The sequence below is a fragment of the Mytilus trossulus genome, chromosome 14 (assembly GCF_036588685.1).
Source record: "Mytilus trossulus isolate FHL-02 chromosome 14, PNRI_Mtr1.1.1.hap1, whole genome shotgun sequence".
NCBI classification, from domain to species: Eukaryota; Metazoa; Mollusca; class Bivalvia; order Mytilida; family Mytilidae; genus Mytilus; species Mytilus trossulus.
The window spans coordinates 9,969,688-9,996,163 of NC_086386.1; the positions used below are offsets into that span (position 1 = coordinate 9,969,688).

General features: G+C 33.1%; 1 protein-coding gene across 1 annotated transcript in view; it reads right to left on the reverse strand.

Annotated features, from left to right (window-relative positions):
* LOC134697461 (uncharacterized) overlaps positions 1-26,476 on the reverse strand; it is a 141,637-nt gene that overhangs the window by 61,473 nt on the left and 53,688 nt on the right. Inside the window, exons 22-34 of the mRNA XM_063559741.1 lie at positions 25,922-26,155; positions 25,469-25,663; positions 24,903-25,034; positions 17,280-17,490; positions 16,549-16,581; positions 12,822-13,016; positions 11,848-12,062; positions 10,522-10,757; positions 9,854-10,028; positions 8,173-8,291; positions 3,357-3,442; positions 1,510-1,633; positions 342-462 (exon numbers count right to left, since the gene is read on the reverse strand). Coding sequence (XP_063415811.1) covers positions 342-462; positions 1,510-1,633; positions 3,357-3,442; positions 8,173-8,291; positions 9,854-10,028; positions 10,522-10,757; positions 11,848-12,062; positions 12,822-13,016; positions 16,549-16,581; positions 17,280-17,490; positions 24,903-25,034; positions 25,469-25,663; positions 25,922-26,155 — 2,076 coding nt within the window. The remainder of the gene's footprint in view (positions 1-341; positions 463-1,509; positions 1,634-3,356; positions 3,443-8,172; positions 8,292-9,853; positions 10,029-10,521; positions 10,758-11,847; positions 12,063-12,821; positions 13,017-16,548; positions 16,582-17,279; positions 17,491-24,902; positions 25,035-25,468; positions 25,664-25,921; positions 26,156-26,476) is intronic.

Consider the following 26,476-nt stretch of genomic DNA (forward strand, 5'->3'; position numbering starts at 1 on the left):
GGACTGAAATTTTGCATTGCACCAGGAGACAATTTAAAAAGGACCATTTAAAGATTTGTTACAAGGGTTATTTAATATGCTGATAGCTTGCCACTTTTTCTACAGGAGGCATCTGATTTAACATCTCTATTTGTGACAAGACTTGGCTGCCAATTCATACATCCAACACAGTTAAACAAACAAACCTCTTTAAGTTAGAGTTTTACTCCCCATTGGAAAAAGTCAAAGGGATAATCATATTTCTATAAAGCATTCCAACCTTGGGGTTTTATATAGATGTAACCAACTTAACGGTTGTTTGGTATGAAACTCTTGATTATTCTTGTAGAAGACATTCATACCTCTTGATCATTCTTGTAGAAAACAAGCTGTTTAGAAACCACATCACAGAACATACTCATCACATCTCCTTTGGTACATTTTACTACATGAGAATTGGCTGCACCAGCTTCTATAAATATTCTGAAATATAATATGATCTGGGTCAGATAAAACTTATACAAATGAAAATCAATATATCTCTTATTTTGGGTTGAAAAAATCTAGGATTTTTTTTTTTTTAAGTACCCTACAAAACAGGCAAAACATTATCTTTCATGTTCCAAGATCAATCCAAGTTGTACAGGTTGTGGACAAAAGTCATAACATTTGATAATTAAATTAATGTATATCACAACAAGAATGTGTCCGCAGTACACGGATGCCCCATCCACACTATCATTTTCTATGTTCAGTGGACTGTGAAAATGGGGGAAAATTTCTAATTTGGCATTAAAATTAAAAAGATCATATCATAGAGAACATGTGTACTAAGTTTCAAGTTGATTAAACTTCAACTTCTCAAAAAAGTACCTCGACCAAAAACTTTAACCTGTAGTGGGACAGACGGACGGACAGTCGGACTGACGAACAGACGGACAAACAGAAGCACTCACAGACCAGAAAACATAATGCCCCTCTACTATCGTAGGTGGGGCATAAAAATCAATTCCTGATGTTGCTTTAATTGCTAAAACATGTAAGGATCATTCTATTCACTTTTTGGTACCATGCTGTACACTAAAATGGATTGTATTTCACTAAATTAACATTTCCTATCACAATTCAACTTTAGGTTACTGAAATGTCCTTTTAAACCTCATCAATGAAGACAATTCTCATAAAACTGTCTTAACCAAATCTTGCATAAACCAAAAACCAGTCTAAACCAAATTTGTTCTCAAGTCCAGTCATATCAAATTTTATGTTTTGTAAATCTGATTTAACCAAACATCTGACAAAACCGAACAAAAATGTAAGTCCTGAAGAGGCTTCATTTAGACATGTTTCACTGTAATAACATATCTTTTTATTGAATGGCAAAATAATGTGGTAAAAATCAATGGTAAGTTTTCTTTCATTGTTCAGGCTTAATGATCAAGTCAATGTGGACTAAAATTTTAAACACAGATTAGGGAAGGACCCAATTCATAAACTAAACAGTCACTTAAAATAGATTTTAATTCTCACCCTCCATCGTCAGCATGATAAGCTATAGACCATCTATTCCACCCAGGCATTCTGTTGACGGGGTAAGTCTTTCCTGGACAGATACCAATTCCTATGTTAGTCTTGTCACCACAGTCTATTATCTCTACAAACAATGGATACATAGAAATACACATTTAAAATAAAGACAGACATGGATACATAGAAATACACATGTAAAATAAAGACAGACATGGATACATAGAAATACACATGTAAAATAAAGACAGACATGGATACATAGAAATACACATGTAAAATAAAGACAGACATGGATACATAGAAATACACATGTAAAATAAAGACAGACATGGATACATAGAAATACACATGTAAAATAAAGACAGACATGGATACATAGAAATACACATGTAAAATAAAGACAGACATGGATACATAGAAATACACATGTAAAATAAAGACAGACATGGATACATAGAAATACACATTTAAAATAAAGACAGACATGGATACATAGAAATACACATGTAAAATAAAAACAAACAAATTTGTCAGGTCAGTACTATAAAACTAAGACATCTTAAGACAGAACAACAAGCATAAACTGTGAACTTTTTATATTGTTGCAAAATTGAGTTTGTCATATTTTTTTTTTTATCAAAATAACCAAAATTGTAATGTGTCAAACAAATATTTATACTGGTAATTGAAAATCTATGAAAATTGGCTAAGTTGATTTTAGTATTAATTAATCCACAGTTATACCACATCAATGTTAAATAATCAGCTGCTTTAATTATCATATTGAAGTAAAATCATGGTTGCTTCTCTAGAAATTAAATGGAGCCCACACTTAATAGTCAGTAATTCCATGATAACCTTGGTATAAAATTGTAGAATGAAATGAATACAACAAAACTGGTACCCTGCTTTGAAAAGTTTGCTAAAATTGACAATAAAAGTTACAGAAAATTAAGAAAAAGTTTATCAAACAATCCCATAATATCACTTCATCAACTTCAACACATGTACAATCTATCTGTGCATTTCATATATCTCAGTTGAAAACTGGGATTCAGTTTAGTACACAAACTTTGTATCATGTTTTGTAAGTTTTGCTAAAAATTAAAAAAGTTCCAAACTCTGGTAAAATGGGGAAAAAAATACTTAAAAACTTTTCAATTCCAGAAAAAAACAAACCCTCAATGATGTCTAACAAATTTTTGTTGTATTCACATAAGTATATATATGAAATTGGTGAGTAAATATGGTGACCTATGTTTTTGAAACTCTGTGACAAATACTTTCTTTCAAACAAATTGAGTTGGGAAATAATAATAAAAACTAGATGTGTTGAAACAACATGAATGACCCCATCTCAAAAAGTTGAAAAATCTGCAATTTCAACAACACAAAACCTGTTTGGACACAAACATAATGGTAGTCTTACATATCAAAAATCAGCTCAAAATTTGTTTTCAAAAATAGTTTATTCAACTGTGATTTTTAAAACCTAAACTTGATCTGTAACTTATCATGGTTAACTTACATAACAAAAAATAAGCCCAATATCAGAAGGTGATTAAGAAAAAAACACAAATATAATGTTTTGTTGCGGAATAAAAGTTTGAAGGAATGACAGAATGACGAAATGATGGACGAGGGTAAAACTATATGACACCAACAACTTTGTCGCTTTTCTAGAAATTAAACTTGCGAATGGAAATGGGGCAGGTGTCAAAGAGGCAACTGGACCAAAGAGCAGAAAACAGCCCAAGGTCACCAATTGGTCTTCAACACAGCAAGGAAATCCTGCACAGGGAGGGCATACTTCAGCTATGCCTATTTAGACTGACATCTATACTTACTCAGACTGATTTTCTTTAAGTTTTCAGAGAAAGGCTTCGGACCAATAAATTGAGCCACTGGTACAGAATGTGAGGCAGAGTTGTAACTGTAAAATATAATGGTTTTTATTATCTATTAGTATTATTTTACAATCATAAGAAATAAAGGGCTGCGCTTGAGTGCATAATACGCCCTTTGCTCTTTTAACTTGTCTTTTATGCTTTAAGCAATAAAAATTCATAACACGGAAATGTAAAATCTGAAATTTATAAAAATTGAAAGGAAGCTTACATCAATAGATATAAACAATTCACCAAAGTTTCATAGACATTGGTGAAAGACTTTTTGAGTTATTGTCCGAAGTGTTAAAAATCCCCCTTTTTTTATGAATAAAGCCCCATAAATCCAAAACTTAAAATCTGAAATTTATAAAAATTGAAAGGGAGCTTACATCAGTAGATATAAACAATTCACCAAAAATTCATGGACATTGGTGAAAGACTTTTTGAGTTATTTTCCGAAGTGTTGAAAATCCCCCCTTTTTTATGAATAAAGCCCCATAAATCCAAAACTTAAAATCTGAAATTTATAAAAATTGAAAGGAAGCTTACAACAATAACTATAAACAATTCACCAAAGTTTCATGGACATTGGTGAAAGCCTTTTTGAGTTATTGTCAGAAGTGTTGAAAATCCCCCTTTTTTATGAATAAAGCCCCATAAATCAAAAACTTAAAATCTGAAATTAAAAAAAAACAAAAGGGAGCTTACATCAATAGATATAAACAATTCACTTAAGTTTCATGAAAATTGGTGAAAGTGTTTTTGAGTAAGTGGACAACAGACAACGGTATACCATAATACGTCCCGTCTAAAAGACGGGCGTATAAAAAATGAATAAAGAATTTATCTTAACTTATGTCCTGCAGGTGTTATAATTTTTTTAGTATGAGCTGGTTTTCTTTGTTGCTGTTTGATTGACATATACTCTTTACTCCTATAAATCATGGTTACATTCTTCATCAGGTTTAATCTGAATTACTGGTACATACAGCACTTGATATCTTCATGAAGTTTCAATCAAAAACCTAACACAGGAATGGCATAGGATAAACCTAGACTTAAACCTGATACAGAGTGGAAGAAGATAAAGCCCAAAACTTAAACTTGATACAGGAATGGCAGAGGATATATCCAAAACTTAAACTTGATACAGGAATGGCAGAGGATATATCCCAAACTTAAACCTGATACAGGAATGGCAGAGGATATATCCCAAACTTAAACCTGAATCAGGAATGGCAGAGGATATATCCCAAACTTAAACCTGATACAGGAATGGCAGAGGATAAAGTCCAAATTTAAACCTGATACAGGAATGGCAGAGAATAAATTCCAAATTTAAACCTGATACAGGAATGGCAGAGAATCCCAAAAAAATCCAACAGCACTTGATATCTTCATGAAGTTTCAATCTAAAACCCAACACACGAATGGCATAAGATAAATATAGACTTAAACCTGATACAGAGTGGAAGAAGATAAAGCCCAAAACTTAAACTTGGTACAGGAATGGCAGAGGATATATCCCAAACTTAAACCTGATACAGGAATGGCAGACGATAAAGTCCAAACTTAAAATGAGTGCAGGAATGGCAGAGGATAAATCCCAAACTTAAACCTGATACAGGAATGGCAGAGGATATATACCAAACTTAAACCTGATACAGAGTGGAAGAAGATAAAGCCCAAAACTTAAACTTGATACAGGAATGGCAGAGGATATATACCAAACTTAAACCTGATACAGAGTGGAAGAAGATAAAGCCCAAAACTTAAACCTGGTACAGGAATGGCAGAGGATATATCCCAAACTTAAACCTGGTACAGGAATGGCAGAGGATATATACCAAACTTAAACCTGATACAGGAATGGCAGAGGATATATACCAAACTTAAACCTGATACAGAGTGGAAGAAGATAAAGCCCAAAAACTTAAACCTGGTACAGGAATGGCAGAGGATATATCCCAAACTTAAACCTGGTACAGGAATGGCAGAGGATATATACCAAACTTAAACCTGATACAGGAATGGCAGAGGATATATCCCAAACTTAAACCTGATACAGAGTGGAAGAAGATAAAGCCCAAAACTTAAACCTGGTACAGGAATGGCAGAGGATATATCCCAAACTTAAACCTGATACAGAGTGGAAGAAGATAAAGCCAAAACTTAAACCTGGTACAGGAATGGCAGAGGATATATCCCAAACTTAAACCTGATACAGAGTGGAAGAAGATAAAGCCCAAACTTAAACCTGGTACAGGAATGGCAGAGGATATATCCCAAACTTAAACCTGATACAGAGTGGAAGAAGATAAAGCCCAAAACTTAAACTTGATACAGGAATGGCAGAGGATAAATCCCAAACTTAAACCTGATACAGAGTGGAAGAAGATAAAGCCCAAACTTAAACCTGGTACAGGAATGGCAGAGGATATATCCCAAACTTAAACCTGATACAGAGTGGAAGAAGATAAAGCCCAAAACTTAAACTTGATACAGGAATGGCAGAGGATAAATCCCAAACTTAAACCTGATACAGAGTGGAAGAAGATAAAGCCCAAACTTAAACTTGATACAGGAATGGCAGAGGATAAATCCCAAACTTAAACCTGATACAGGAATGGCAGAGGATAAAGTCCAAACTTAAACCTGATACAGAGTGGAAGAAGATAAAGCCAAAACTTAAACCTGGTACAGGAATGGCAGAGGATATATCCCAAACTTAAACCTGATACAGAGTGGAAGAAGATAAAGCCCAAAACTTAAACCTGGTACAGGAATGGCAGAGGATATATCCCAAACTTAAACCTGGTACAGGAATGGCAGAGGATATATACCAAACTTAAACCTGATACAGGAATGGCAGAGGATATATCCCAAACTTAAACCTGATACAGAGTGGAAGAAGATAAAGCCCAAAACTTAAACCTGGTACAGGAATGGCAGAGGATATATCCCAAACTTAAACCTGATACAGAGTGGAAGAAGATAAAGCCAAAACTTAAACCTGGTACAGGAATGGCAGAGGATATATCCCAAACTTAAACCTGATACAGAGTGGAAAAAGATAAAGCCCAAACTTAAACCTGGTACAGGAATGGCAGAGGATATATCCCAAACTTAAACCTGATACAGAGTGGAAGAAGATAAAGCCCAAAACTTAAACTTGATACAGGAATGGCAGAGGATAAATCCCAAACTTAAACCTGATACAGAGTGGAAGAAGATAAAGCCCAAACTTAAACCTGGTACTAAATGGCAGAGGATATATCCCAAACTTAAACCTGATACAGAGTGGAAGAAGATAAAGCCCAAAACTTAAACTTGATACAGGAATGGCAGAGGATAAATCCCAAACTTAAACCTGATACAGAGTGGAAGAAGATAAAGCCCAAACTTAAACTTGATACAGGAATGGCAGAGGATAAATCCCAAACTTAAACCTGATACAGGAATGGCAGAGGATAAAGTCCAAACTTAAACCTGATACAGAGTGGAAGAAGATAAAGCCAAAACTTAAACCTGGTACAGGAATGGCAGAGGATATATCCCAAACTTAAACCTGATACAGAGTGGAAGAAGATAAAGCCCAAAACTTAAACCTGGTACAGGAATGGCAGAGGATATATCCCAAACTTAAACCTGATACAGGAATGGCAGAGGATAAAGTCCAAACTTAAACCTGGTACAGGAATGGCAGAGGATATATCCCAAACTTAAACCTGATACAGGAATGACAGAGGATATATCCCAAACTTAAACCTGATACAGGAATGGCAGAGGATATATCCCAAACTTAAACCTGATACAGGAATGGCAGAGGATATATCCCAAACTTAAACCTGATACAGGAATGACAGAGGATATATCCCAAACTTAAGCCTGATACAGGAATGGCAGAGGATATATCCCAAACTTAAACCTGATACAGGAATGGCAGAGGATATATCCCAAACTTAAACCTGATACAGGAATGGCAGAGGATATATACCAAACTTAAACCTGATACAGGAATGGCAGAGGATATATCCCAAACTTAAATCTGATACAGGAATGGCAGAGGATATATCCCAAACTTAAACCTGATACAGGAATGGCAGAGGATATATCCCAAACTTAAACCTGATACAGGAATGGCAGAGGATATATCCCAAACTTAAACCCGATACAGGAATGGCAGAGGATATATCCCAAACTTAAACCTGATACAGGAATGACAGAGGATATATCCCAAACTTAAACCTGATACAGGAATGGCAGAGGATATATCCCAAACTTAAACCTGATACAGGAATGGCAGAGAATAAAGTCCAAATTTAAACCTGATACAGGAATGGCAGAGGATATATCCCAAACTTAAACCTGATACAGGAATGGCAGAGGATATATCCCAAACTTAAACCTGATACAGGAATGGCGGAGAATAAAGTCCAAATTTAAATCTGATACAGGAATGGCAGAGGATATATCCCAAATTTAAACCTGATACAGGAATGGAAGAGGATGGAAACATCAACCCCCACCTAAAGCCCAAACTTAACCTAGTACAGGAATTGGCAGTGGATTAAGTCAAAACTTATACCAGATACAGAGTTTTGAATGTACAGACATATTCATCAAAACTAATCACCCACTACTTTCGTAAGACATCAAGGAAAATAAAGTGGAATCTTGTCTTTTCTACCTTTGTCTAGAGTATAGTAAATATAATGTTTTGGGCCAGAAGCATTTTATCTAACTGATGTAAAGTCATTTACTGTGACCTTACCATAGTAATCCTGACTCATGACTGACACTCATCTCCCTACAAATACTGGCATGGTAGACAACTCTGGACTCTTGAATCCCAGAAATTTCCAGTTTGTCGTCTCCTGTCGTAATCACTTTCTACAAAATAAATTGTACAAAGTGTTTATACCTTCAAAGAAAATAAACAAAAAAATTTCAAAGAGAAAAAACTAAAATATCAAGGTTCAAAAGTTTATAAAGTGTTTCCACTGAGACCATTGTCTTCCCTGCTATTAGTGTAAATGTGTAAAGTGTAATGTTGATTGTAAATGTGAGACAGTTCTTTAGCAAAATACAAATTCATAAAAAAACAAGAACAGTACATGAATGCCCCACTGGCATTATCATTTGCTATGTTTAGTGGGCTGTGTAATTAAGGTCAAAACTCTAATTTCGGCATTAAATTCATAAGATCATACTTAGTTTAAGTTGATTTTAAAACATCAACTTCATCAATAACTACCTTGACCAAAAACTCTAACCTGAGGGGGACAGATGGACAAATGAACATTGAATGAATGAACAAATGACCAGACAGATTGATAAACAGACTTATAGACCTGAAAACTATGGTAGGTGGGGCATGAAAATATAACATCATAAAAATGTGATCTTGATCTTGACCTTACAGGTAGTGAACATATATTTAAGAAAAGTTGCTATCCATACATAGCATTTATTTCAGCATCAGACAACCAAAATGATTGGACTGACCGCTAGATGTATAAAAAAACAATATCCTCTCCCCCAATTCTTCTGTATAGTGTGGAGTATAATAAATCATGCACTGAACTCAATGGAATGACAAAGTACATAACATGAATGACAGAACAAAACCTGGTTAGCTCATGTACTTATAAATACTTCTCTCATCTAATGTGGGAATAATTATTATAGACCAAACAAATTAATCTATTATGTCTAACATGGAGATCCATTAATATTGGTTCAAATGAAAATATTTCAGGTTTATCACATGCAGTCTATATGCTTTTTAACTGGAAATTGAAATGTTATAAAATTCATATTTAAAAGAGGGTGGTAAAGGGTTATTTATGTGCAACGTGATCACCGTTTTTTATTTCACGTTCAACGTGTTTTTACTTTTTCATTTGACGTTCAGTCGTGCAAGACGGGTGCCTCGTTCAACATGTTCTGTTCATTTAATTTTACGTGCTTCGTGATTTTCAAGGTCTTATTTTGCGTGCTCTGTATTTTTTCAAATAAAATTCAAACACTTGGCAGGGATCCTCAAGAAATACTTTTTTGAAGCTGTAAACCAATTATATCATATATGTGTATACTAAATCGGGAATATCAAGTAAAACAAAGAGTTAATATTTACAAGAAGACAATGACTCAGTCAAAAAAGGTTCACATAAAGGTATTTATTTTTTGTGCATCGTTCATTACAGAAATTATTTCACGTTCAACCTGAAATTATGTCTTATTTCATGTTTTTTTTTTGCAAGCCCCCCCTTTACCACCCTCTTAAAAATTAAGACGATGTGTTATGATTGCCAATGAGGCAACTCTCCAAAAGAAACTTAATGACAGACATTTACAACTTTATGTCAATGTATTACCTTCAACAATATGTATTGAATTTGATATTTGAATGTTTGTTTCAAAATTATCTAAATAACATTGATTATACTTACAAAGGGATCAGTGATACGCAGCTTCAGACTTTCACCCACTGTACTTTTGTACTTGGCATCTGTAGCTTGTTTCATTAGAACTTTAATTCTATCTGATATCTTTTGCTCATCTGTATCAGTTGATAAAGTTGTAGCTTTCCCTGGAAAAATGCTGACACAAGAACCATCATCTATTCTAAATAAGAAAAATTCATTAAGGTATTACAAAAAGAAGAATGGTGATACAAATTCAAACTTGATCAGTGTTTTGTTGTAATTAGAACTGTGTATAAGTTTCATAACATTTGGTTGAGGCAAACTAAATTTAGAGAGAGGAAACCAATTTTGGGATGTACAGACAGATGGACGTATGCAGACGGACAAAGGTAAAACTTAATGTCCCCTCTATGTCGGGGGCATAAAAAAGCAAAACTAAAATCTGAGGAAAATATCCCATGATATCTTTACAACCATGCAACTATTGTTTAACAGTAAATTGCTTTTACACTAATCAAGTTCTGCAAGATAAAAGTTTTGTGAGTATTAGAACCTATATCATATATGTGTAACACAGCAAAGACTAATCAAGATTAATTGACCTATACCAGATATATTAGTTTTGTAAGCTCTAAAGATCTGTATCTTATGATTGTGTATTACAGAGTTTAAATCTTTGACAGACAACCTACTCTTTCAGAACAACTCCAAGGCTGCCACCAGAGATGTGCTGGTATTCAAGCTCATTAAAAGTCACAGGATCTAGTGGGATCTGTAAGAAGACATTGTTAGTTTCTTCTGGTGTTACTTTCTTCTGAACATTTTTATCCTCATTTGTATCTGATGGTTTCACTTCAACTTTTTCTGTTTTCACTACTTTGGAATTCTTTTCTGTTATAGGCATTGGTCTCAAATAACTTCTAATACTCTACAAAAGCAAATAAAATATCAGGCAAATAAGTATTTTCATTGCAAGTATCAAATACAAAAATGTTTTAAGGTGTATTAGAACAAAACAAACATTACAGTATTATGCACCAAAAATCTTATATTAAATCAAACCATACACAAATTTGGTCCTCAGTTGGTCCTCAGGTGCAAAAAGCATCAATTTTGACGTTTTTTCATTTCTTTTTCTCGACCTGTAAGTCTGAGAGATGCTAATAGATGCATCCATCTGTAGTTTACATGTAGAGTGGACACCAGTGAACACTTTTAACACAACAATTGATAGGTCGAGTGACACTCATCTTGGTTCATCAGTGTAAAGAAGGTCATTTGCACCAAAATTCACAAAATTCCCTAATTTTTCCGATTTTGAACTTGACTTGCAACAGGAAGTAGTCGTTTCCTCAGCGTATTTTGATAATAAACACGACCAGTCGTTATGTGCCTTTAGGTTAATAGTGTTTGTCAAGGTTTCAGTCCTCTGAACTCAGTGTTTCAGACCTTGAAGGTAAGCCCACCCCTCAAAAAAGCCCAATTTTGTCCGATATCAAATTTTGAAGTTCGTATTTGAGCCCGAAATGAATATTAAAAGTGAGAAACATGACATGAATAGTTTCAGATTGAGGAAACTTGCATACACTACAAATTAAATGACATTATGATGACCTCTAAATGTATGGAGCGCCATTGATGCCAAAATTACGGTGGTCTGGGTAGGGCTGTAATATTACTGCCCCCGCACGACAAGGGTTAAGATTCGATTTCTAATTTATTCACAACAGGATTTTTTTTTTTTACCGTTCATTCCTAACATGTTTCTGGCCAGTGACTATTCATTGACGACCTTGGACTTTTATCGGACTTCAATTTAAAGCCACCACACTTGATATGGGAAATGACAACTTTGTGTGTTACTCAAAATCAAATATTAGAAATTCTTTTTCTCTTGGAAAAATATATTGAATGGCTGTCAAAATGACAGCAAACCAAGGGAAGGGTATTTGAAGAATTTGTTTATAAAACTGACTTATTAGGTTTGTTTTTTTTTTATATATACTTGAATTATTTACCCATAAATCAGCAGCACATTCAATACATATTCCACAATCTACACATCCTGGAGATGACGTCTTACACAGACATTCTCTTAGATTATTTCCCATAATTCTGTTGTATTTACACTTCCTGCCCTGGTCACAACACTTGTTACACATTGTACAGATAGATTGATTAGCCTTGCCAGGAATATGCTTCCAGGTGTGTTTACATCCCACTGATAAGTTTGCTGCAAAACAAGAAATCAAAACGTAAAATCACAAAAATACTGAACTCAGAGGAAAATCCAATGAGAAAGTCCATAATCACATGGAAATTATTTGTGTTCTATAATTGCAACAAGAGAATTACATTTCTCACACTTCTACAAATTTATAGATAGTAAGTCTGGCACAGTACTTCTCAAAATCTTGAAATTAAAACAAGCCCATAAATTTTGTTTGTTCATACTTCATTTCTACTGTAGCACCATTAAAAACTGTCATTTTCAATCTATAAGAATGATTTTGGGTAGTATAACTAAAGATTTTAGTGAGCAGGCAAAACTACTCTAGTCCCTTATGATTAATTAAGAATATTCAAATTTATCCTTATTCCAGATTTTATGTATCATCAAGTTCAAGTTTTTACTGTAAGGAAACTATCAAACAAATTTAAAGACAATTTAATAAGAAACCAAAAAGATATTCATGCCATAAGAATTAATATGGAATATTTTTAAAAGTCCACCTCCCCAAAAAGGTTTCCATGTTAGATTTTTTGAATTTACTAAACTTTATCTGTGGTTTTAATAAATGGAAATTTTCATCCACATTTGAAGTCCTACTGTTTCTTGTAGTTGGCTGCTTATTGGCAATCAGAACACATCTCCTTATATCTATACTGATTTAAAATGAAGGCACAACCCCCAAAATTGTGTGGTCAGGATAATATATATTAACATATTAATATTCAACTGTAGTGAATAGTAAAAATAATAATTTCTTACCTAGATCTGTAGGTGCCTCTCCAGTTTGAAGGTATATTATATTTTTTTGTTTCAGAACTTTTTCCAACAAGTCTGTATACAAACAAAAGATGTTCCAAGTATATTCCCTGACATATGTCTCTGTAAGCTCATCCACCGGTCCAACCTTCATGTCTGGTAAGTAACACTTGGATTCTATTGTTATCACACTATTGTCTGGAAAAACAAAATGGCTTCACTGACAAATATACTACATATCTTAAAATGATCAATATAAAATCGTGAACTTTATTGGCATAGCAGCTATATCAAGTTTTCTTATTTTGGGGGAATTGTATAAAGTTAAAACTAAGAAAAGGTGGTTGAATGTAAGGTATAGTTAAGTATACTGAAATAAACTGAAATATGACTCATCAATGTATTTTCATCAGAGTAATATGACCGGTGTCACTTAAGTGGAACGGGAACTGATGACCCTTCCAGAGTTCAAAACCAGCTTTTCATGAGCTTCCTGTTGCTAACTCTTTAATTTTCTATGCTGCGTTTTGTTATTGTTTGTTTTGTATTGAAATTTTGATTGTTGGCCATAATATGTTGTGTTTTCTGTTAGTATTGGACTTTTGATTGTTGGCCATAACAAGTTATGTTTTTGTCAGTATTGGAATTATCATTGTGATATCTACTCAGCATTTTTTTATCAATTGTTTAAAATTAATCAAGTTTATAAACAGGAACAATGCTGTGTCTAGGTCTAGTGTAAGAAATGCATGTGTCAATTGCAACCAACCCAAATGAATGAATATTATAGTCACTGGATTTATGGACCCAGGGCGAAAACCTTTGGTGAACTAGTTTTATGTTTAGGGATCTAAACCATTTTTATTGAAATTTAACAGTTAATGATATATAGGGCAAAAAAAGTGGGTAGGTAGGAATGATTCCAAGGGTTTACCTTAAGTTACATGTTACATTGTAAAGATCTTGCCATGGCAAACAAGAAAACTATGTACTGGATACTCTGTTAGTATTTAAGAGAGATATATTGGCCAACAGATCTGTTACAAGACATGTTAAATCCCCCCTGCAGACATATGTTAACATGATAAAAGCACCATGATTGTATAAGCAAGTCTGCCTAGTATGATGCAGACTGTGAAGCCTCTTCCTAAATTATGTCAAATAATGAAATATTTCATTCTGTCTATCAGCCATTGATGAAATTTGAGTATAGACCTTAATAACATCAAAATCAACTGTGGTCTTTTTTCAAAGAAATGTGCATTATTCTATAAAGATACAAAAAAACTCATTTTTGGCTTAAACTTTCTGACCTAGTGTCTGCAATAATTCATAGGTCCTCCCGCAATCTATGGGAATTTTTCAAATCAAATTTGGTGTGAGTTTAAAATATGCTTTAAAAAGATAACATTCAGAAACCTACATATGGGTCATAGTCAAGTAAATCAAACTAGGTCTTTCTCATCCAATAGGGCATTTTCATACTGAGTTTGATTGAGCATCATGTCAACCAAAACGTTTATACATGTGTGTAAGTAAACCTGTTTCAAGTTGTGAATGTTTGAATTCCACAAGATTTTTTTTTGTTTTCGTTTTGGTTTGAGTTGTGGAATGCATAAATAAAACAATGTAAATATCAAATTAAAACAATGATTATCATAAAGATAATTAAATTATGTGCAGCCATTACAAAAACAAATTAAAATAAACTGTTGACACAGAAATATGTCTTGCCTTCATGTAATTTTGATATTATTATGCAAATGATAAAATTTAAATGTCAATACTTTAACAGATTCAAACAAACTATGCAGTACATTCAAAGTTAATGAACCATCTTCTAAAGGTGCCACTAAGAACCAAATGATCTTTGTTGAAATCAGATATACCAGTGAGTAAATAACTGCCTACCAAAATACCATTGACTTATCATAAGTGATTTACTTTTAACTAACCTACTGTAAACTCAGAAATTATTTTGTGCATTTATATTGCGATTTTGTCATTTTAGACTTTAAAATGCCATTTTATTTTTTATGATTTTGAGAAAAACCCTGTTTATTTCATATAAAACATTTCAAAATGAGAGTTTAAATTATTGAATTGACAACTCTGTCAGATTTTTCACAATAATAAAAATCTCACATTAATTTCTGAATTGACAGCAACTTAAAATGTCACATCACAAAAGTTTCAAAATAAATGACCATGATATTTACAACTGCATATGAATTAATGTTGATGTTTCAATAAGGTTTAAACAATGTCAGAACTGTAGAAATTATGTGTGATGGTTAATCAGGTTTTTTTCATTTGACAAGAAAAGCATGAAAAAGTCAAACTTTGGTGCATACCCGTAGCCAGGGGGGTTCGAGGGGTTCGGACGAACCCCCCCCCCCTTGAAAACTAATAAGCACTGTTAAAGTCAATGTTCTGTCCGAATTGTGACTGTTAAAGTCGAGTTTGTGAGTCAAACGAACCCCCCTTTGGAAAATCCTGGCTACGGGCCTGTGGTGACTTTGTCAAAATGAGACAATTAATTCAAACAATTATCAAAAAACTCAGAAAAAGATTTATATTCCAGGTTAGAAAAAATGATTGTTATTTTCTTCCTTTCCATAAACAAATTTAACATTTAATTTTATAGTTAATATATGAAATTTCCTGCCCCATTTTTGTAGGAAACTGAAAAATATGCATGATCAAATCTGAAATTTCTTATGAATCATAAGTATTCAAGAAGGAAATCACACACAAAATAAGTTAGTTATAATTTTCGTATTGCTAGCTTGTCATTCTAATAGAAGCTGTTTTATATACACATGTTACTAGAATATTATAAGATAGTCTTAATTGGTATGAACATTTAATCATAATCGTACAAAAAATTGATAAATCATTCAAATTTTGTATAACTTGTAAGTTGTTGTGTTTAAACAGTTGGGTCCTGAAAAATATGTGATATTAACAAAAACATTAAGGGCAAAGAAAGGAATAAATTGTAACCCTCAAATACCTAATAAAACATATCAGGAGCATATATCTATATCTTACTTTTCAGTTTTAGTAACTTAAGTAATTTCCTAGAAAAGCAGTTTAAATAGCCACAAGCCGAGCAGCACAGGCTATTGTCTCTGTTGTCTTTTTTTTAACCTGTTAACCTCAATGTAACACAAAGTACCAACCAACACCTAACTCATGTTTTTGAACACTAGGTACCAAAATCCAACTCATGTTTTCAAAAAATGACATTAAATCATAAACTTTTTGTATATTTCTATTCCATTGTGTCTATACAACTAAAACTTATCATTTCATAAATCTGCATCTACAAGATGATGTATGACTTGCTTGTTGTGGGAATCATTGGTAGCAATTAGTCTTTAAAAGGGGGTGAACTGCAAATTATTTGTCTTGTCAAAGTTATATCGTCATCTTGTAGATTATTTAATGAAGACTTATGACATTTTAATTTTCAGATGGACAGACACCGCAGAATCAAAATGTAACACAACCACATGTTATTTATTTTTTCAATGATTTGAGTTGGATACTTCGTGCTGTATCAATGTAGATAGGTAAATCTTTATCAAAGACAAGTGCCTGTGACAAGCACGTCTAAAAAAGACAAATTTTATTAGTGTAACAGTAATAAGTCTTCAAGTTTTTTCTATAACTGAAGCAAAAATACATATCGTATAATTTTAACTTTGTAAAGATTGTATCTTACCAAATGAAGGTTGTAATTCATGATAAATCAGGTCTGAAATCAGTATTATATACATATACATTAACAGGATATACATATGTTAAAAAAAAATATTATCAAACGAGCAGGTATACTTTCAACTTTACTCTGAACATGTTAAGTATGACACATGTACTGATATTGCTTCCACTTATAACTAATTGGACTCAATAAAAACATGACATTTGGGTTACCAGATATTATGGAGAGTGCTGTTGGGGTAATCAACTATAATTTAGTAGATGTAACATTGCTATCTGCTGGATTTTAATTGGTCCTTAAAAGTTTTTGTTTTTTTAATTTCTTGCATTGAAATCTTTTTTTTTTAACAATTGAACCATACTTCTTGACAAGGGATCTTAAATGTACGATCTACTGGTTCTTTATCAGACTTTCATAGATTAATTTTTATTTTAAGTTACAACAGCTATATCATTAAAGTTATTGACCAATAATATTGCCTATTACTTCAAAAGTTTTATCTTGTCAGTAACCTCTTATTAAAATGTTAGCTATATTCAAGAGTATTGAGGGATTTAAAATATTCAGATTCATGAGACAATCTCTGAACACTTAACAATGAATCAAGATAAAGAATGGCAAGTGAATTCAAGCTAAAAATAATTCAAAAATCTAAAATTGTGCAATCATCTGCAAAATATTAGCATACCAACAAACAGAGCAAATCTTTTAAGTGAAATCATAAAACCTACCCAACAATCCTTTATGGCTAGCAATAACAGTCTGTACACATCCTATCTGGAAAACAGCACCTTCTGGTGTTATCAGTAATGTACGACCATATTTGGTGGCAGACGACAGGACTGCAGCTAATGTATGATCAGATATTGAGTGGATGAAGCTAAATGTTTTCTGCATAGCAATGAAATTCTTTGTTCTTTCTCCTTCACCCCAGAATTCTCTCTGCAATTAAAAAACATTTTCATAGCATTGAAATCCTTGGTTATTTCTTTATCACCTTTGAACTCTCTCTGAAATTAGAATACATTTTTTAAGAAATGAATTTATTTGTAACATATATTTCACCCTGGAACTCTCTACAAACAGTGTTTACATTGCAGTGAAATATCCAGGTGTTGTTCTCGCTAAAAAATATATATACATATATCCATGTGTTGTTCTCTCTAGAAATATTCAGCTCTAGAAATATCCACAGGTGTTCTTCTCTCTAGAATTATTCATGTGTTCTTCTCCCTTGAAATATCTAGATGGTGATTTCTCTAGAAATATCCAGGTGTTGTTCTCTCTAGAAATGTGTTGTTCTCTCTGGAAATATCCAGGTGTTGTTCTCTCTAGAAATATCCAGGTGTTGTTCTCTCTAGAAATATCCAGGCATCGTTCTCTCTGGAAATATCCAGGTGTTGTTCTCTCTAGAAATATCCAGGTGTTGTTCTCTCTGGAATATCCAGGTGTTGTTCTCTCTAGAAATATCCAGGTGTTGTTCTCTCTGGAAATATCCAGGCATCGTTCTCTCTGGAAATATCCAGGTGTCGTTCTCTCTAGAAATATCCAGGTGTTGTTCTCTCTAGAAATATCCAGGTGTTGTTCTCTCTGGAATATCCAGGTGTTGTTCTCTCTAGAAATATCCAGGTGTTGTTCTCTCTGGAAATATCCAGGTGTTGTTCTCTCTGGAAATATCCAGGTGTTGTTCTCTCTGGAAATATCCAGGTGTTGTTCTCTCTAGAAATATCCAGGTGTTGTTCTCTCTAGAAATGTGTTGTTCTCTCTGGAAATATCCAGGTGTTGTTCTCTCTGGAATATCCAGGTGTTGTTCTCTCTAGAAATATCCAGGTGTTGTTCTCTCTGGAAATATCCAGGTGTTGTTCTCTCTGGAAATATCCAGGTGTTGTTCTCTCTGGAAATATCCAGGTGTTGTTCTCTCTAGAAATATCCAGGTGTTGTTCTCTCTAGAAATATCCAGGTGTTCTTCTCTCTAGAAATACCCAGGTGTTGTTCTCTCTAAAAAAAATATCCATGTGTTCTTCTCTCTGGAAATATCCAGGTGTTGTTCTCTCTAGAAATATCCAGGTGTTGTTCTTTCTGGAAATATCCAGGTGTTGTTCTCTCTGGAAATATCCAGGCATCGTTCTCTCTGGAAATATCCAGGTGTCGTTCTCTCTAGAAATATCCAGGTGTTGTTCTCTCTAGAAATATCCAGGTGTTGTTCTCTCTGGAATATCCAGGTGTTGTTCTCTCTAGAAATATCCAGGTGTTGTTCTCTCTGGAAATATCCAGGTGTTGTTCTCTCTGGAAATATCCAGGTGTTGTTCTCTCTGGAAATATCCAGGTGTTGTTCTCTCTAGAAATATCCAGGTGTTGTTCTCTCTAGAAATGTGTTGTTCTCTCTGGAAATATCCAGGTGTTGTTCTCTCTGGAATATCCAGGTGTTGTTCTCTCTAGAAATATCCAGGTGTTGTTCTCTCTGGAAATATCCAGGTGTTGTTCTCTCTGGAAATATCCAGGTGTTGTTCTCTCTGGAAATATCCAGGTGTTGTTCTCTCTAGAAATATCCAGGTGTTGTTCTCTCTAGAAATATCCAGGTGTTCTTCTCTCTAGAAATACCCAGGTGTTGTTCTCTCTAAAAAAAATATCCATGTGTTCTTCTCTCTGGAAATATCCAGGTGTTGTTCTCTCTAGAAATATCCAGGTGTTGTTCTTTCTGGAAATATCCAGGTGTTGTTCTTTCTAGAAATATCCAGGTGTTGTTCTCTCTGGAAATATCCAGGTGTTGTTCTCTCTGGAAATATCCAGGTGTTGTTCTCTTTAGAAATATCGAGGTGTTGTTCTCTCTGGAAATATCCAGGTGTTGTTCTCTCTAGAAATATCCAGGTGTTGTTCTCTCTAGAAATATCAAGGTGTTCTTCTCTCTAGAAATACCCAGGTGTTGTTCTCTCTAAAAAAAATATCCATGTGTTCTTTTTTTTTTTTTTTTTAAATAATATCTGTATTGCACTTTTCTTTTTCTTTTCTGTGAATTAGTCACGTGTGTTCTTCTCCCTAGATATATCCAGATGGTGTTTCTCTCTAAAAAAATATTTATGTGTTCTTCTCTCTTAAAGTTATCCAAGTGCTGTACTCTCTAAAAATATCAATGTTTTGTTCTCTCATAAAAAATATCCATGTGTTCTCTCTCAAAATATCTAGATGGTGTTCTCTCTAGGAATATACAGATGTTGTTCCTTCTCTAGAAATATCACTGTGTTGTTCTCTCTAGAAATATACAGATGTTGTTCCTCTCTAGAAATATCCTTGTGTTGTTCTCTCTAGAAATATCCTTGTGTTGTTCTAGAAATATCCATGTGTTATTTTTCTCCAGAAATATCAAGCTGTTGATTCTCTCTAGAAATATCCAGGAGTTGTTCTCTCTAGAATTATTCATGTCTTCTTCTCTCTAGAAATATCTAGATGGTGTTTTCTCTAGGAATATCCAACTGTTGTTCTCTCTTGAAATATCTAGATGGTGTTTTCTCTAGGAATATCCAACTGTTGTTCTCTCTAGAAATATCTAGATGGTGTCTTCTCTAGGAATATCCAGGTGTTGTTCTCTTTAAAGATATCCAGGTGTTCTTTTCTGTAGAAATATCCAGGTGTTCTCTCTTAAAATATTCAGATATTGTTTTTCTTTAGAAATATCCCAGTGTTGTTTTTCTTTTAAATACCCAGGTGTTGATTCTCTTGGAAATTATATAGATGTTGATAAATTACCAAGTTCTAAGTTTCTCAGACCTTTCTATTTCACATGCAGGTTTGACCTTACATACAAAAACAGTTGAGAAGATGCCATATCATTTTATTAGATTTACCACACAGTTGTGATATCTATAACCAGGTTATATTTAAGCTCTTACATGCCTGCTGCAGACCATGCTTTAACTGCCTTACTAACAATTTACCAAACATTTATGATATCTATAACCAGTATATATTAAAGCTCTTTACATGCCTACTGTAGACCATGCTTTTACTGCCTTACTAACAATTTACCACACATTTATGATATCTATAACCAGTATATATTAAAGCTCTTTACATGCCTACTGTAGACCATGCTTTTACTGCCTTACTAACAATTTACCACACATTTATGATATCTATAACCAGTATATATTAAAGCTCTTTACATGCCTGCTGCAGACCATGCTGTAACTGCCTTACTAACAATTTACCACACATTTATGATATCTATAACCAGTATATATTAAAGCTCTTTACATGCCTGCTGTAGACCATGCTTTTACTGCCTTACTAACAATTTACCACACATTTATGATATATATAACCAGTATATATTAAAGCTCTTTACATGCCTGCTGCAGACCATGCTGTAACTGCCTTACTAACAATTTACCACACATTTATGATATCTATAACCAGTATATATTAAAGCTCTTTACATGCCTGCTGCAGACCATGCTTTAACTGCCTTACTAACAATTTACCACACATTTATGATATCTATAATCAGTATATATTAAAGCTCTTTACATGCCTACTGTAGACCATGCTTTTACTGCCTTACTAACAATTTACCACACATTTATGATATCTATAACCAGTATATATTAAAGCTCTTTACATGCCTGCTGCAGACCATGCTGTAACTGCCTTACTAACAATTTACCACACATTTATGATATCTATAACCAGTATATATTAAAGCTCTTTACATGCCTACTGTAGACCATGCTTTTACTGCCTTACTAACAATTTACCACACATTTATGATATCTATAACCAGTATATATTAAAGCTCTTTACATGCCTGCTGCAGACCATGCTGTAACTGCCTTACTAACAATTTACCACACATTTATGATATCTACAACCAGTATATATTTAAGCTCTTACATGCCTGCTGTAGACCATGCTTTTACTGCCTTACTAACAACTTACCAAACATTTATGATATCTATAACCAGTATATATTAAAGCTCTTTACATGCCTGCTGCACACCATGTTTAACTGCCTTACTAACAATTTACCACACATTTATGATATCTATAACCAGTATATATTAAACCTCTTTACATGCCTACTGTAGACCATGCTTTTACTGCCTTACTAACAATTTACCACACATTTATGATATCTATAACCAGCCTATATTAAAGCTCTGTACATGCCTGCTGCAGACCATGCTTTTACTGCCTTACTAACAATTTACCACACATTTATGATATCTACAACCAGTATATATTTAAGCTCTTACATGCCTGCTGTAGACCATGCTTTTACTGCCTTACTAACAATTTACCAAACATTTATGATATCTATAACCAGTATATAATAAAGCTCTTTACATGCCTGTTGCAGACCATGCTTTAACTGCCTTACTAACAATTTACCACACATTTATGATATCTACAACCAGTATATATTAAAGCTCTTTACATGTCTGCTGTAGATCATGCTTTCACTGCCTTACTAACAATTTACCACACATCTATGATATCTATAACCAGTATATATTAAAGCTCTTTACATGTCTGCTGTAGATCATGCTTTAACTGCCTTACTAACAATTTACCACACATCTATGATATCTATAACCAGTATATATTAAAGCTCTGTACATGCCTGTTGTAGACCATGCTTTTACTGCCTTACTAACAATTTACCACACATTTATGATATCTATAACCAGTATAAATTAAAGCTCTTTATATGCCTGCTGTAGACCATGCTTTTACTGCCTTACTAACATTTTACCACAGTTATGATATCTATAACCAGTATATATTAAAGCTCTTTACATGTCTGCTGTAGATCATGCTTTAACTGCCTTACTAACAATTTACCACACATCTATGATATCTATAACCAGTATATATTAAAGCTCTTTACATGTCTGCTGTAGATCATGCTTTAACTGCCTTACTAACAATTTACCACACATCTATGATATCTATAACCAGTATAAATTAAAGCTCTTTATATGCCTGCTGTAGACCATGCTTTTACTGCCTTACTAACATTTTACCACAGTTATGATATCTATAACCAGTATATATTAAAGCTCTTTACATGCCTGTTGTAGACCATGCTTTTACTGCCTTACTAACAATTTGCCACACATTTATAATATCTATAACCAGTATATATTAAAGCTCTTTACATGTCTGCTGTAGATCATGCTTTTACTGCCTTACTTACAATCTACCACACATTTATGATATCTATAACCAGCATATATTAAAGCTCTTTATATGCAAACTGAAGACAATTCTTTTACTGCAATACTTACTAGCAATCTTGATATGTATTAGCTTACATAGATGTCTACCTTTCATCAACAAAAAAGGAACATTTTATAGAGGTAGAATTGACATAGTAGAAATTTTACATTATTTTGATTTTGCAGTTCTATCATGTTCGTCAAACATAGAAGTATAGGTCAAAACCCTTATCTGGCTTATGTTTATGCAGGTTCATGCCATAATGACATCATTAAATCATGTTCGTAAACTACAGTGAAACTTCTCAAAACCGGCCGCCCGTCGGACCACGGGATTCGGCCGGTTTTCAGGGGTGGCCGGTTTATTGAATTTGAGTTTAACAAGAGTTACTTCCCTTCAATATAAGAGTTACTTTCCTTCAATATGTGTGGATTTGGGTTTTTTACCATGTATTGTACCTCAATCATAAAGTTTGTTTTATTGTAAAAATTAAGCTTTGTATTCTAAATTGATTATGAAATAAATATTAAAACATCATTTGTATCGTTATTATTTTTTATTTTGCAGGAATAACAAATAAAATGCAACTATATAACAAAACAGTTTTAATATCGATATATTATGTTATTAAGTCATCTTTCACACTATAATCATCGGTACCATACGATGATTCATCACAACTAATATACAAGGAGTGTAATCGTAAAATTAAAGAATACATAAATAGATTAACCTGACAAAATTTAATATCAAATTTGGAAAAACTGCCTTACAAAAATCTTTTTAAAAATGACCAATTAAAGTAGCCAAGCTCAAACATTTAATGAAAATTAATTTTCCTCCTCCTTGATTAGCGAGGGGGAAGATCATAATCTCTCAACCGATAATTTATTCGGGTATTCATTTGACATTGACAGGTAAACACTACTCAATGGCCATGCAGGTCTCTAATTGACCAGATTAACTTGTTTGTTTATACAACAGTCTTATGTATGGACTAATGATTACAAATTAGAAGGCCGGTTTTATGAGGTGATATTTTATTGATTTTGATTACACAAATACACAAATAACGGCCGGTATCCGGTTTAAAGGGGTGGCCGGTTTTATAAGGTTACCTGACCGTTTATTTACATACACGCCGGCCGGGACTTTTTGTTTTGGCCGGTATGAAGGGAGAACCGGTATTAAGAGGGACCGGTTTAGAGAAGTTTCACTGTACATTAAATGTACACTCCGATCTAATAATAGAGATAAAATAAATTACTAACAAAATAACAAATGAACAGAAGCACACAGTAGAGAACACAATGTCCCCTTTACTATGCAAGGAAGAGAATAATATTTTTGTCAACAATTTGTAACATATTTGAATTAAGTCTCCAAATATAGTGACGAAGAAGAAAATATTGTCATTTTCATCTAAATTTCAACTACTGAACAAATACGAGAAGCCTTTCAATAATATTTAGTTAGTAGACACCTAGGCTCAAGCAGTTTACATTGATAGCAATTAAGTAATGCTTTGATCTAGCTCTCAAGGAAAATGTCTTCTTACCAATAAACATCCAAGTCAAAATCTTCATGTAAAATATAAAATTAAGATTACAGATACAATATTATGGTAGTTGGTATGTTAAAATATAAATATAAGGATTTAAATTGCACAATCAAACTACATATACATAAAGCACCCTTTTTCTGCCCACACTTTCTGATGGTAGTAAAATATCATGTATCATATATAGGCATCTTTCTAAGATACTGATTGACAGAACCAGTTAGCTGCCCACCTATAATTTGCAAAGAATTGTACTTACGTTTAAATGAGGTTTTATATTACATATAGCATAATGGATTTCTTGTTAGGTAGAAAGCAATCACCATTCGTAATTCAGCATATAGTAAATTGTTTTCTATCATTTAATCTCAAAACTTAATTAATAACAGTTTAAAACTAGACACAATTGATAATTGTTTTTATTCTAACTATCCTATTATATTGCTTTTTTTCATATTTCTCTGGAATATAACTAAATTAATCTTGCATATGCATCTATGAGAACACATTCTGATATGAGTAACATTTTTCAACAATATTTTGTTTATTGGTGGATAATTTCCCTATGAAATCTTACCAGAGGTATAGGTGCTGTAGACAAGGAATCTAGTGTTGTATACAAGAACTGTGTATCCTCTGGAACATGTCTCCACACAGGCACCTCAACCAAACCAAAGTAGTCTTGTAAAATCTCCATCAAAAGAGAAATCTGAAAAAACATCCATTTTTTTCTCTCTTTAATTTACAACATTCTTTCAATAAATATTTTATGTTGTCAATTATTTCAATTAAAATTCTATAAAATTTACTAAAAAAAAAACATATGTGAGGGTACCCAATTTCAAATTGCACCTATTTTGACAGTTTTTTTTTTATCAAGGCATAAGTTTCCATTCTTTATCTATTTTTTAAATGTATCCTTATGTATTATGTAGGTCGACCAATTTGTTGACTTTTTATCCAAGTTTCCGTAGATTTAATATTTCCAGTGATCATTGACATCGACATTGATATATTACTGTGTTGAAAGGCGTAAATAATGTCAAATCATATAAATGCAAATTGTTTGGTCTTTTAGAAAACATGTATGTATGTTTTCTGCTACTATTTCGTAAGTTTTTAAATATAAACAATTTATTATACCTTTTCTTCTTCGGCTGTGAAATGAGACATGACCGTTTCACTTGTCCAGACATGTGATGCCTCACTGATTGCTGTAGACAGGTTACCACATTTCACCATGTCAGACATCCTTTCTAACTGATCTAACATAGACTGCAGGTATTCAATGTCAGCCACTATTGTCCTTGAACCAAGCTGGAGCAATGCTAATTTTCCCTAAAATATAAAGTAAAACTCACATTTTTGATAGATAAATATAACAGATTCTGATCAATACGGATGACAATACTGTTGGTTTGCTGTCTTACTGTCATCTGATTTAAGTCATATTTGTTTATTGCAGATACATTTAATTTCATAGAAGCTAATTTTTGTCGAATAAGGACATTGCATTTTTACATATATATTAGATTTATATTAGATAGATTTTGTTGCATAAAAAGCATGCAACTGATCATACACTTCTTTGTTTACCTGTTCATGTAGTAACCTAGCAACCTGTAAGAACTCATGTCCTTGCATTTTCAATGTGTTTTCTTCATACATTGTGAGCCCTGTTCCAAATTCTATCACCTTCTCTTTTTTCAATTCCTTCAGGATTGTTTGTATATGACCTTGACATTTCTTTGGGATGTTATATTTTACTTCCTGGTGTAGTTTGCGACAGTCCATAGTGTCAGTTACTCTCTCCAGTACTTTATCCATTCCCTGCAAATAATTAAAATCCTCAGTCAGGGCCATGATATAAGCAAGTTTTTATTTTTAATTACAAACATAGGTTATTTTAATATTTAGATTACGTAATAAAATAATTTTAAATTTCAATTGAAAAACTGGCTTAATGAAGTTTTTATAAATTTATACATTACTTTACCCCATAAAATTGTTAGAATGCATGAGAGGAAAATTCAGATCTCAGGTAACTATAAAAATAATGTCATAAATGTTACTTCTATATATGTTATTTTTAATAGCTCTGAAATAATGAGTAGTAACTCCTATATAAGGAGCATCTAGTTTGTTTGTACC